At 41.2% G+C, this 12,629-nt stretch overlaps 1 protein-coding gene and 1 pseudogene across 1 annotated transcript; both read left to right on the top strand.

Moving 5' to 3' along the window:
- Window positions 1–3,177: 3,177 nt before the first annotated feature.
- Window positions 3,178–4,329, top strand: LOC117533934 (annotated as a pseudogene).
- A 4,129-nt stretch (window positions 4,330–8,458) lies between these two features.
- LOC117533949 (zona pellucida sperm-binding protein 3-like) lies at window positions 8,459–11,227 on the top strand. Its single transcript, XM_034197981.1, has 10 exons — window positions 8,459–8,827; window positions 8,902–9,017; window positions 9,109–9,212; window positions 9,291–9,465; window positions 9,877–9,994; window positions 10,065–10,147; window positions 10,227–10,387; window positions 10,528–10,683; window positions 10,802–10,912; window positions 11,000–11,227. Exons 1-10 carry the CDS (start codon window positions 8,459–8,461, stop codon window positions 11,206–11,208), a joined length of 1,602 nt encoding a protein of 533 aa, XP_034053872.1. The 3' UTR covers window positions 11,209–11,227.
- The last annotated feature ends 1,402 nt before the right edge of the window (window positions 11,228–12,629 follow it).

Genomic DNA, 12,629 nt, shown 5'->3' with positions numbered 1-12,629 from the left:
TTTCCTTTTGCAGCACCTTTATATTACAATGTATAATTTTGCTTTACATTATTTATTTATTTTTCCTCAAGTCACTTACTTTTGGTGAGATAACTAAAGTTTAGTTCATTTTACCCTGGCTATGGACTGATTCGTTGTTAGTTGTTACAAAACATACACAAGACGGCGGGTAGACAAACCAATATAGAGACAATTAGACAAACAAACATGTACTCGCAACAAACACCAGCGCGATAGCCAAAATTCATCCAGTTTAATTTAATCCGAATTACGGAGGCTTCAACGGGAGCAGTGAAATATCTGTTCAATATGGGCTCTTCTCAGCCATATTTACTTGTAATCTGTTGAAGAGCAATAACTACCTTATTCTCAATCAAACCACTATGCTAATTTAGTGGTGAACCGCTCGTACCGACCGAGAGCAGAGATTTTTTAATTAATTCAGTACTCTTTTTTTAAACAACAGCCAAATTCAATAATCCATCAGTTTATGAAACACAGCGTGACGTCATTTCGTATCACCCTTCCCATTAATTAATAGTTCTGTTTAGTTCCAAAATGTATAATGGTGTGATTAGGAAAAATACGACCCTGTGCTCCATTTCTTCCCGTGTGCTGCTCTCCACAGGGGGGGAGGGGAATTACCCTGGACCCTTGTGCAACAGCAACAGGGAGATTTCGAGGTGGATTGATTTAACTAGTTAAACCGTTGAAATCTCCCGAATTCGGCGATTCGTTTCAATACAAATTATTACATTGCTTTCGAACAGAAGTTCCACCTTACTGATGCCCTCTTTAAGGTCTCTCCGAATATTTGCCGCGTGTAATTGTCTGGTAATTTAATTCCAGAAAACACACACAGAGGAAACTTAAAAAATTGCATCCGCTCAGTTCCACAGGTAATTTTGATACCGTGAATCACAGAGTTGGTACGGCAATATCCAAATATAGATTTGAAATCACACTTACCAGCTCTGAAGATTTCTTGGTACGATGTTCGCGACGCCAATCTGTGATGAAAACTTCTGTCTTTCAATGTTGAGTAACAATGAAGGAGACTGGATCGTCGTTAGCCAACACACTGATAGTTTATTTAAGTACAAACAATGAAACAACGGCCGGAGGATTGATAAAGTTTCCTCCCGGTCGGGGGAAAACCCATATCAACTCTGCCGGACAAAGGAACATACAGCGCCAACCCATTCTTTCGGATGGGCGGGACCTCAGGAGCCGCGCTCATTTCTAATGACTGCCAGATGTGAAAACAAGAGCTCTTTGTCTCCAAACTGCAGAGCAATGGGAATCCTCCCCCATCGGAAAGAAGAGAAGATTCACAGACACAAAGAGAAATAAGGAATCTCACTATCTAAAGTTTTAAGCACAATTAGCTTGGATTAAAATATTCTTTCACATGAACAATCTGTGCTGTTGTATTTGCTGTAAAGTGTCTCTACTGTAGGCTATTTTTATTATATGTACAGCACTTTGGCTCGACCATAAATTGTTTATAAATGTGCTATATAAATAAAACTTGATTCCGATGCCCTCGGGTTTTAAGCCTGGTCTTAGGCACTATCAACAGCAGCTGATCAGCCAACCTTAAGGCTCTGCCTGGGGTGTAGCGATGGAGGAGTTCGGCTATATAAGCAGGAGCCAGCCCATTTAGGGCTTTGAAAACAAATAAAAGGAGTTTAAAATCTATTCTGAACCGAGCTGGAAGCCAGTGCAGTGAGGCCAGAATTGGGGTGATATGGTCACGCTTTCTTTGGCCAGTAAGAAGATGTGCAGCTGCGTTCTGAACTAGCTGGAGGCGTCTAATTGAGGCCTGATCCATACCCACATACGGAGCATTGCAGTAATCCAGTCTCGAGGTAACAAAGGCGTTAATAACCCTTTCTAGGTCTTTAAAAGATAAAAACGACTTGGTCTTAGCCAATAGTCGTATTTTTAAATAGCAGGTCTTGACTACAGTACTAACCTGCTTATCAAATTTAAAGGCGCTGTTGAAGGTCACTCCAAGGTTCATGAGGGGAGGATATTTGTATTGAGGGAGCCCAGAATATCAACCGGGGAGACTGTTGGTTGGGGTCCAAAAAAGATGACCTCGGTCTTGCTTTCATTGAGGGTAAGGAAGTTTTGGCTCAGCCAGGATTTTATCTCCATTAAGCAGTCCTTCAACTGCTGTAGTGAGTTGGCATTTTGATTGAGAGGCAAGTACATCTGTACATCATCAGCGTAACAATGGAAGGGGATATTATGTTTTGTGAGAATTGAACCTAGGGGCAGTATGTACAATAGGAAAAGGATGGGGCCCAGAATCGAGCCTTGGGGAACCCCACAGGTAAGAGGGGCTTTGGCAGAGGAGAAGGCACCCAACTGCACTGAGAAGCTACGGTCCGTCAGGTAAGACCTAAACCATGCAAGAGCAGAGCCTGTAATGCCTGCAGACTGTTCAAGCCGTGACAACAGGATACTATGATCCACAGTGTCAAAGGCAGCAGTTAAGTCTAACAGCACCAAGACAGCTGGGCTGCCTGAGTCGGTGGCTAAGAGCAGATCATTAAAAACTCTTAAAAGGGCTGTTTCAGTGCTATGCATAGGTTTAAAGCCAGACTGAAATTGTTCATGGATGCCATGCGTGGTTAAAAACGACTGCAGCTGGGCGTAGACTACTCGCTCCAAGGCTTTAGATAAAAAGGGTAGCTGGGAGATGGGCCTGAAATTTGCGAGAATGGAGGGATCGAGATTTTTGTTTTTAAGTAGTGGCTTAACCATGGCATGTTTGAAGGCAGCTGGGACACATCCTGAGCTAAGAGAGGTGTTTACAAGCAATAAAACATCTCTAAGGAGGCGAGAGGGAATGCTATCTAAGATACAGTTTGTCGGCCGCAGGTGCTTGACTACTTCCGAGAGAGAAGAGAGGGATACAGGCTCAAAATGGTCGAGGACAGCAGGGCACAGAAAGGGAGCAGGAGCTGGGGTAACACTAGTATAGGCTGAAAAATGAACATTTATATGTGAAGTATAGTATTCCTTATTTATAAGTTAGAGCATTTTTTCAACCAATAAAGAAACACTCAATTACAGTTTCAAAACTCATTACAGACTAACTGAGTATAAGCAGAAACACAGTAATGTGTTGACTTCAATCACAGTAAGTGATGCTTGTGTTTAATTGTAGAGGACTGGACAGGAGAGACGCTCACCAGTGTCTTCTACACCGGAGACCTCCTGCACCTCGAGGCCTCTTACAGCGGTCCTGATGCGGGACACAGACGCCTGTTTATCGACGGCTGTGTCTCCTGACCCGAGATCAGCCCCCAGATACTACTTTATCGAAAACCATGGGTAAGAGAAGCTCAGAATACAGTATGATACTGACAATTGGCTCTTAAATTGCATTCAAATGTAATTTGTTTCGTCAGGTGCTTCAATGATGCCAAAGAGGAAGGATCAAATGCACTTTTCAATCCCAGAACAAGATCTTCTTCTCTTCAGCTGCAGCTCGATGCCTTCCTGTTTCCCCAGGACACAAGGAACTCAGTGAGCCACTTCTATAACTTGAATGATTTTGTCATGTTTGGAAATGCTTCGAGGTTATATAATGACATTTCTTTGGTCTCTCTTATATTAGATTTGTATCACTTGCCAGCTGAAAGTGAAAGCAACCTCTGAAATGCAGAAGAGCAGCCCCGTCAACAATTATATAAATTCAAGGTGCTTTTATTACTTATTTTGTGAATGGTTGCTCCTTACTTTACTGTAATATTGCAAAAGGTTTGTCAGTGTATCATTTACAAAGGCTCATGTTCAAAAGTCTCTATAAGCTAAAACTGGTTCAAATGTTTGCTATTAATATTTCTTGCTGCTTAAGTAATCAAGTTACTTAATTAAGGAAACATATATTTTTAATGAGGTCTAACGTTTACTGTAAATATAAGGATAAATACTTTCTAAAATGAATTGTCCATGCTGTCTCTGTACAGCCAGATCAATGTAACAGTGATGCTTACCTCAGCATTTGGACTGAAACAGTACACGTGTGAGAGGAATGTGCTAAATGTAAGCTTTAAGAATATTTTAGAATGTTGACTCGGCCCATGGAGTATATGTATACAAATACATGGTATTTCAACATTGGATTTGGGTGTAAATTCCCTCAACTCAAAGCGAAAGGAAAACAATTATTAATTCTGTATACTAATCATCAGATGGATAAATGTCGATGGCAGTGATGATGTGTGTCGATGTTGCGACGATACATGCTCCAGCAACTTTCTCACCGGTCATACAAACCTCGGAAGTCTGATCCCTGAAGGTAAACTGTAAATCCTGCAGTTTTGTAACTTTCATAGTCTGTGATCTGTTTGTGAAAACTGAACCAACTAAATATTATTTGACTCTCACTTTCATTTTTATTCATGTTTGTTGAGAGTTTTCATAGTATGTTTAATACTTAAAACGAAAGTTAGTTATAATCAAATATAATCAATTATATTCTTGTATAACCCACAATGAAAATGCTTCATATTTTAGGTTTTTCTATAGTTACAGTATAAACAAAACCAAGTGGTTTGTTAAGTTGAGTGTAAGGCCTATAATGAGTTATGGGTGTCACTGATAAGGAAGAAGGCAGTTTTTTCCCTCTCCTCTCACAGGGGTGCACAGGGAGGGGGGCTCCTGACTTAAGGAGAAACACATTGAGGGCCTCAAAAAGGTGGTATGTCATAGCCATAGAAAATGTCTAGTCATGTTTTAGCTTTTTTCTACACAAACATGGGAAGGTGTGTCTTATGCCATAGCCAATAGAAGATGTTGGTTGGGAATAGAGGAGGTGTTTTTTTGGGGTTTCGATCCGGTTTTTTGAGCATAAAGAGACTGGTTTTTTGAGAGAGTGCGAGAGAGAGGGGGGTTTCCCCTGGTATACTCTCTCCCGGTAGGCTCTGTCCTTCAGAGCTGGGTAAATAGCTCTCGGTAAAAGTTCTCTCAAACTTGGTAAATATCTCTTGAATTTGTTGGTTGAAATGCTGAGTGGATTTCTTTGAATGCTGAGTGAATTTCTTGGTTGGAATGCTGAGTGGAATGATTTGATGGGAGATGTGTCTGTGAATATTAGTACCGCCACCTGTGAGGACCTTCCTCCGAATTCATGCGGATAGGAATGGGTTTTTGAATGTTATTCCCGCCGTCTGTGTCGGAAAACGTGTATGAATATTAGTACCGCCATCTGTGAGGACCTTCCTCCGAATTCATGCGGATAGGAATGGGTTTTTGAATGTTATTCCCGCCGTCTGTGTCGGAAAAAAGGTATGAAATTGATGTGAATTGATTTGGTGAATGAAAAGTTGAATGCGCTTTTTATTAACACCGGTCTTTTTATGAGAAAATGCCTCTAAATTCTATCGGGAGATTTTAAAAGGTCACAACTGAATTGGGCAGTTGAAGTTAAACATTTTGGTAATAAATGTAAGACTGTGAATTAAAGTTTCCTATTTGAACATGATCACAGCATCATTTTTTTTAGTATGATTATAATGTTGTAAAGAGAGAGGGGGAAACCCCTGGTATACTCTCTCCCGGTAGGCTCTGGCCCTCAGGGCTGGGTAAATGGCTCTCGGTAAGGTTATCCTGGAAGGCGTTATTAGGACGTACGGGAATCTTAGACCTAATAGCTTTATTTAAATCTACCTGGAAGGCGTTATTAGGACGTACGGGAATCTTAGACCTAATAGCTTTATTTAGATCTACCTGGAAGGCGTTATTAGGACGTACGGGAATCTTAGACCTAATAGTTTTATTTAGATCTACCTGGAAGGTGTTATTAGGACGTACGGGAATCTTAGACCTAATAGCTTTATTTAGATCTACCTGGAAGGTGTTATTAGGACGTACGGGAATCTTAGACCTAATAGCTTTATTTAGATCTACCTGGAAGGCGTTATTAGGACGTACAGGAATTTTATAACTAATGGCTTTATTTAGATCTTGGATAGATGAGAAATATGAATTAAGGTTTTAGATACAAATATAACCCCTGCATGATATGTTGCGTATGATTATAATGTGTTAAAAGGTAAAAACCCTGTATTAGTTTTGGACCTATTTTTCTTCAAATAAACTGATCTCACCTGTTGGATTGGGACAACTAAAATAAAATCTGTGCTCTCCTCTCCTGCTTCAAAGGTAAGACTTCACCCTGCCACACACATTTAGGTAGGAACACACTCCATTTACTGATATCAAAATCCTTCGGGATCGCTTAAACAGATTAAAAAAGAGTTGTCTGAATAGAAACAGCAGTTAATTGAACCTGGTTCTTCGGGGGGTTAATAGAGGTGAGATCTTGCTGACGTTGGTGGATCTGAGCCAAGCAGTAAACTTACATAGACTCAATAACTTCGGTCAGGTCAATTAGTAGGTCCGAGTAATTTACCGGAATAAATTATCAGGACCTCACCAACTCTAAACATGTTTCAGATTTAGTGGCATGTGAAACTGTAACTCTGGGCCCTTTGATGGCTTTGCCCTACAAGTAGGCGAAGCATAACAATCCAGACAATAAAGGATTCAATATTTGTCTATCTCTCACCCTCCCTGACTAGCATAATACTTATAGCTTAATACCATACCTTAATACTAGCAAAACGATTATTTTAATGATTGTTTAGTAAGGAATGTTTATACAACATAAACATTAAAGAAACAAGGATGTTTAGTCTTTACTGTTAATACATAACATGGCTCTAAACAAAGCCACACAACTGGTCTGATGAAACATCCCTGTAATAAAAACAGATTACACTGTATGAACATCACATGTTGATGTCAGCTGTCAGGATATCAGTGTTTGAAAGAGGAAAATCAAATGTGAATTTCTCTGCCAAGCTCGTCTTCATGGCCTTTTCAGTTATGAACTAATAAATACTAAAGCTGACTCACATTGTACTCCTCCTATTTCCTTCAGTCTTTGTGAGGTTTTGTGGACAGCCTCACTTTATTTATTGCTCTTCACCTCTTGAGCAGGAAGGGGAAATCAAAGTAAGAACAGCCGTTGAAACGTTGTAGTTGGTTTTGCACACTCTGATGTTTAACTGAATTTCTGAACTGAATCAGACTCATCCACTGGATTAACACCACTAATGTATACAATTACTCAAACAAACCCTTCTCAATATAAACATTGCTCCCCACAAAGTACTTTATATATAACGCTTTTTTATAGTATCATAGTAAGTCTTCTTATAGTGATCCTGTTGTGATATTATCAAGTGAGAAAAGAAGATATGATAATATCACTTTCATGATGTATCACCGGATATGTCTGGTGTCTGTAAGATGAGTGTGAAAGTGCAGGTCAGGAGGAGTCATCAGAAGCAAAGGGGTGGATATATATTATAAGTTAGTGTCCTGTAAACATGTACGCCGGCACAGTCCGATTCAGAAGCTCTCATAAATAATAGTAATAATATATTTTTAAAGCTTGGGTCGTGTTTTGAGCGCACCAAAAAAAGTGCTATTCACATACAAGACAATACAATGTGTCCAAATATAAAGGACATAATAGGAAAGAGTGAAAGAGGTTAGGTCAATAACCCTTGATAAGAATGGGTTCGCCTGATATGTCAGTGGTTAGAGCTGGCAGCCCATATTCAACCAGTTTGAATCCTGAACCAGCCGAACAGTTCTGGCATGTCCTCCCCTCTGTCTCCCCTTTCAACTCTAACATCTCCAATAACGGCCCTCTGGACCGAAACAAACTACAAAGTATGAACAGAAAAAACAAAATGGATGAATCTAAAATAATATAAAATATGTAGGCAACAGTACAGAGTGAACATCTGAAAGGGATCATTAAGAATATAGTTTTGAACTTGAAGTCATTTGATTTTAAGTATTTGGAGGCATTTTCAATACTTTCTTTGTTTGAACTGCATGGATTGATTTGTATATGTCTTGTGTTTCAAACATATAGATCAAATTGTATTTATGTAGCTCAGAATCACAAGTTGTATCTGATTTAGTCTGTACAGATCAACAAAACATGAATGATAGTTTAAAAACATAATAAAATGACACCATAGACCACAATAATAATGTGATAGTGTACAAATGAAGGATCCAGGGGGATGTCAAAATGCTTCCTGCATGGTTTTCATGAACTGCAACACTAACATTTTATTTAAAATCCAAAGTAACAAGCAATGAAGCAAATATATGCACATTTTAAACATGTGAAAACGCCCTTCACCTCTCTCTCAATCGGCCTCATGTTTTGAGTTCAGTGTGCAGCCAATTAAGCTGATGGGTGTCTGATTGGACGCAGGTGTGCTGCTCTGATGAGGATAATTATCGGCTAGAGTTTAAAAAGCTCCACCGCTCACACCGAACCATAGGCCTACTGTGAGTTTGTCAGGAAGACAGAGAGCAGCTGACCAGGTTCCTGTTATCAGTTTCACTTATGGAGGCCTTTCATTTTCAGGTTATCCTCCTTGTAGGACTCTGTGTTAGCTCCTCTTTTGCTTTCCCGCCCACACAAGATGCTTCGTTTCAGAGCCTTGCGAACACAGGCAGGTCAGAACTCGGGCAGCAGCAGCAGAAGTCTCCGGCTAAGGAACCGCAGCAGGTGAATACCGTCAGAGTGACCTGCCATCCAGACTCTTTGGAGATTGTTATCAAAGCCGATATGTTTGCGGTTGGAGCTCCTGTTGATGGTGACGAGCTACGCCTTGGAGTAGAGACCAACAACCAGTACTGCAGAGCTACAGCGTCTTCAGCAAATGAGTACAGTATCAGTGTTGGACTTGTGGAGTGCGGCACCAGACACTGGGTAACTTTAAATATATTTCATTTTAAATCTGATTCATTATAGCTTCTAGTTTTAAACACGTCTACTCTCCACAGGTAACTGAGGACTCTCTGATCTACACAAACCTCCTCATATACTCTCCTGAGGCTTCTCCATTTGGTGTTGTTCGAATGGAAGAGGCTGTAATTCCAATCGAGTGTCATTACGAAAGGTCTGTGTCTCTTTTTGTTTTTAAAGCTCACATTGTAAAAATCTTTGAATGATGTCTGTTGTTTTTTGAATGCATGTTTTCTGTTTCTTAGGAAGTACAGTTTGTCCAGTTCTTCACTCATGCCTACCTGGATCCCCTTCATGTCGACCCAGGCTGCAGTGGAAATGTTGCAGTTTAACTTGAGAATCATGACAAGTGGGTTTTGATAATTTCTCATGTTATGCGTTGTCATGTCTCTATTTGCACTTAGTACTTTCTTCTGTCCGTGTGCAGGTGACTGGCAGCACAAAAGAGGCTCTAATGTGTTTCATATCGGTGAGCCCATCAGCATCGAGGCCTCGGTCAGAATTGGGCATCACATTGGGCTCCGAGTGTTTGTGAGCAGCTGCGTGGCTACACTGAGCCCTGACATGCACTCCAGCCCCAGGCATGCCTTCATTGAAAATGGGTAAGGCTGCAAATTGCTAAATGGCAAAAAGTAAAGTCTTTTTCTGACCCTAGAGGGAGCTGTTTAATGTGTAAGGCTCTTCAAGTGGTTTAATTCAGACGCGAGCAATGCTGACTCGAGTGACAGGTTAATAAAAGATCAGTCCTTTAGTGTCGTCTTCAAGTTAGCCATTAGCTAAGGCTAGCTGCGGTTTGCTTTTAATCTTTTGTATTCTAGTTCCTTTCTGTGCCACTATTGGCAAATGCACAGGTCAGATTTGTGCAGTTCTGACTCTAAAGAACTACTTCCAGAACTTGCCTATATGACTAGAAATGTTAGTGGTGGAGTTGCATTGTGGGTAATGTAGACTCTGGTTATAGTAGTCAATGAGTGCTAATTTAGTGTTGCTCTTTTTGTTTGTCCTCATCATAGGTGCTTTGTTGACTCTCAGCTTCCAGGCTCAAGGTCTCAATTCTTAGCCAGGACACAGGATGACAAGCTCCACATGTCCATTGATGCCTTCAGATTTTATAATGAGGACAGAGGGGAGGTGAGGCTCTATTAAATTGCCTTAAACATGATTGTGTGTGCATGTTTCCCAACACCTGCTTTTCTCATAGCTCTACATCACATGTCACCTGAATGCTGTGCCAATAAATAGCACAGATGCAACAACCAAGGCGTGCACTTTTGTGAATGGAAGGCAAGTGAGATCCAGTCTAATATGTCAAATTACACACAAAAAAGAAAGTATTGGTGCTGAATGTTTTTGAATTTATCAGATGGAGGTCCGCTGATGGTAATGACTACTTATGTGGGCAATGCAAAAGACCAATTGAAGTTGAGCAAACTCCCAGCAGCCCGAGCAAGTTTAGGCCTCGAGGGTTTGTGAAGCCAGAAGAGCGTGAACCCCTCTGGAGGAGCGGACTGAAGACCAGTACAGGCATGTAGAAACTTGTATGATTTAATATTGGCTGCAGATGTCGTCATAATGATCAATGTTGACACATGTTTTGGCATAGGTTTTAGACATGATGATGGCTGCGTAACTGAATTAACATGCATTGTGCTGGTTTGTGTTAGTGTGGGAACATCAGGCCAGAGTGGGTCCCATGATGGTCTTGCCAGCCAAGCAGAAAAGCCGGCCCATACCTACAGAGGAGCTTTCTTCCATTCTTGATCAAACCAGCAGATCTACAATGTATGGCAGCCAGTGGAGGAGTGGAATAAACAGAGTTGGTAAGTCAATACCAGTATTCAATTATTCTTTGTTCATTTGAAGCCTTTAACCATCTCTAAATTGAGATTAAAATGGCCCATAATTAAATCTTAATGTTGAATTGTTTTTCTGTCAAAGATCAGAGGAAAGGACTGCTTCCTGATTCATCATCGACCCAAAACCAGCTGGACGTTCTGACTTTAGCTTCTGCGCAGAATAAAGACGAAGACAAAATGGAACCGACAAAAGGTTAAATGTGAAAAGTCTTAACTCTTTTTTTTAAATGGCACTCTGGAATGCACATTTTACATTAACACATTTCTTCTGCGATTACAGATGATGATGCTGAGGAAGTTCCTGAACTTCTAGAAAAAACCTCTCCTGAGGCCCACCTGCAGTCGAAGGCAGCAGTGCTGAACAGTACCCACACAGCGGCGCTCGATGAAGTCCTCCAAACTGCTGTGGTTAATGTGGCTGTGCCCCCACTGTCCAACACCACTGCAACAGAATCCGACCTTTCTGAAACAATGGACCCAAAGAGATAATAAATTATTCAAATTGTTATTTGTTTGCTTTTTAATGTTGTAATACAAAAGGAAAACTGATGACCTGCTCACAGCTAAACACAATTAAATGCAAACTAAATTGTTTCCTAATTAGCCAAAGTATTCCATATAACGGTGTTACGGCCCCCTACTCCGTGGTAGTGGCTTGTGGGGAGACCCGCAACATAAAAGAAAACACACAACGTCCAGTAGGCTACTTAACAGCGATCATTTATTAAAATGTACAGCCGTTACTGACACAGGCCAACAGGCAAACGAACAAGGTCTGGAGGACTGGCCAAAAGAAACAAAGGCGGGAGCCTAAGCCAGCCACACCACGGGCCGTAGGACCCAGAGCTTCCCTCCCCTAACAGAAATCTAACAACGCTACGGGAAACTAAATAAAGCCACGAAAACTAGACTACCAGGTCCTCCAGGATACACGTCGGCAAAGGGGTCTACAGATCAAGAACAGCAGAGATTGTCCACGGCATTGGACTGAGAAACTGTTTTGTTGACGGTCGATGTGCACATCAGGCTACAATATAGAAAGAAAAGTGGCTCATAATAGTGGCACTGACACTAGAAAAGTGGATCACATCACTCCGGTTCTGAGATCATTACACTGGCTTCCAGTCTGCCAAAGAATTGATTTTAAAATACTACTGCTAGTTTTTAAATCACTAAATGGCTTAGGACCGAGGTATATAGACGACCTCCTCCATCACTATGAAGCATCCAGGTCTTCTGGGCATACTTTCCAACCCTCCCGATTTTCGCGGGAGACTCCCGATTGCATTGCCCTCTCCCGGTTTCCTCCCGGGGTCATATTTCTCCCAATTTCTGACTAAATCAGATTTACTCAGGATTTACTCCACTCGGACTTTAATACAGCTACACCATTGTTTGGTTTCCATGGCAGCGCGTCTCTTTAGTAGCGTGCACAACTGATAGTCTGAGAGGGTGAGGAAGATAGTCACAGAAAACAGAACAAGAATCGACAACTCCACCCTCTGCTCACTCCTTTCCTGTAAAATACTGGTCCAGCCCACACATATGCTCCATCAAGGATGGTGCTACAGGCCGCAAGGCAGTGCACTTACAACTACAATAAGCATGTTAATGTTAATCTAATACATCTCCGGCGATCCACTAGCACAGGGGTCGGCAACTCCTGGCACGCGGCACCGTAACCAGTGGCACACTAGGAATAAGTGTGCAAAAATATTTTTATTTTATTTTTCGGATCCTGAACGAGACCTGTGTGTTGCACTTTCCTGTCGGCTCCCAGACCGTAGTCGAGGAGGGCAGAAGCAACAAGCTTCAGGTTCAATAACCCACTTTAGCTTAAATGACTGGAGAGAAGCGAGCTCTTCTTAGGAGGCCGTTGCATTTATTTAGTTCTTCTGTTTCACAAAATA

The sequence above is a fragment of the Gymnodraco acuticeps genome, unplaced genomic scaffold (assembly GCF_902827175.1).
Source record: "Gymnodraco acuticeps unplaced genomic scaffold, fGymAcu1.1, whole genome shotgun sequence".
Lineage (NCBI taxonomy): Eukaryota > Metazoa > Chordata > Actinopteri > Perciformes > Bathydraconidae > Gymnodraco > Gymnodraco acuticeps.
The sequence above is the reverse complement of the archived record's forward strand: the minus strand, read 5'-3'. Positions and strand labels throughout refer to the sequence as shown.

What these genes read in the sequence shown, in the direction of transcription:
- LOC117533949 (XM_034197981.1), top strand. Translation starts at nt 8,459, where the DNA reads ATGGAGGCCTTTCATTTTCAGGTTATCCTCCTTGTAGGACTCTGTGTT. An exon ending in CATGCCTTCATTGAAAATGG is followed by an intron (nt 9,466 to 9,876) that starts GTAAGGCTGCAA and finishes TCCTCATCATAG; the next exon opens with GTGCTTTGTTGACTCTCAGC. An exon ending in ATAATGAGGACAGAGGGGAG is followed by an intron (nt 9,995 to 10,064) that starts GTGAGGCTCTAT and finishes CTTTTCTCATAG; the next exon opens with CTCTACATCACATGTCACCT.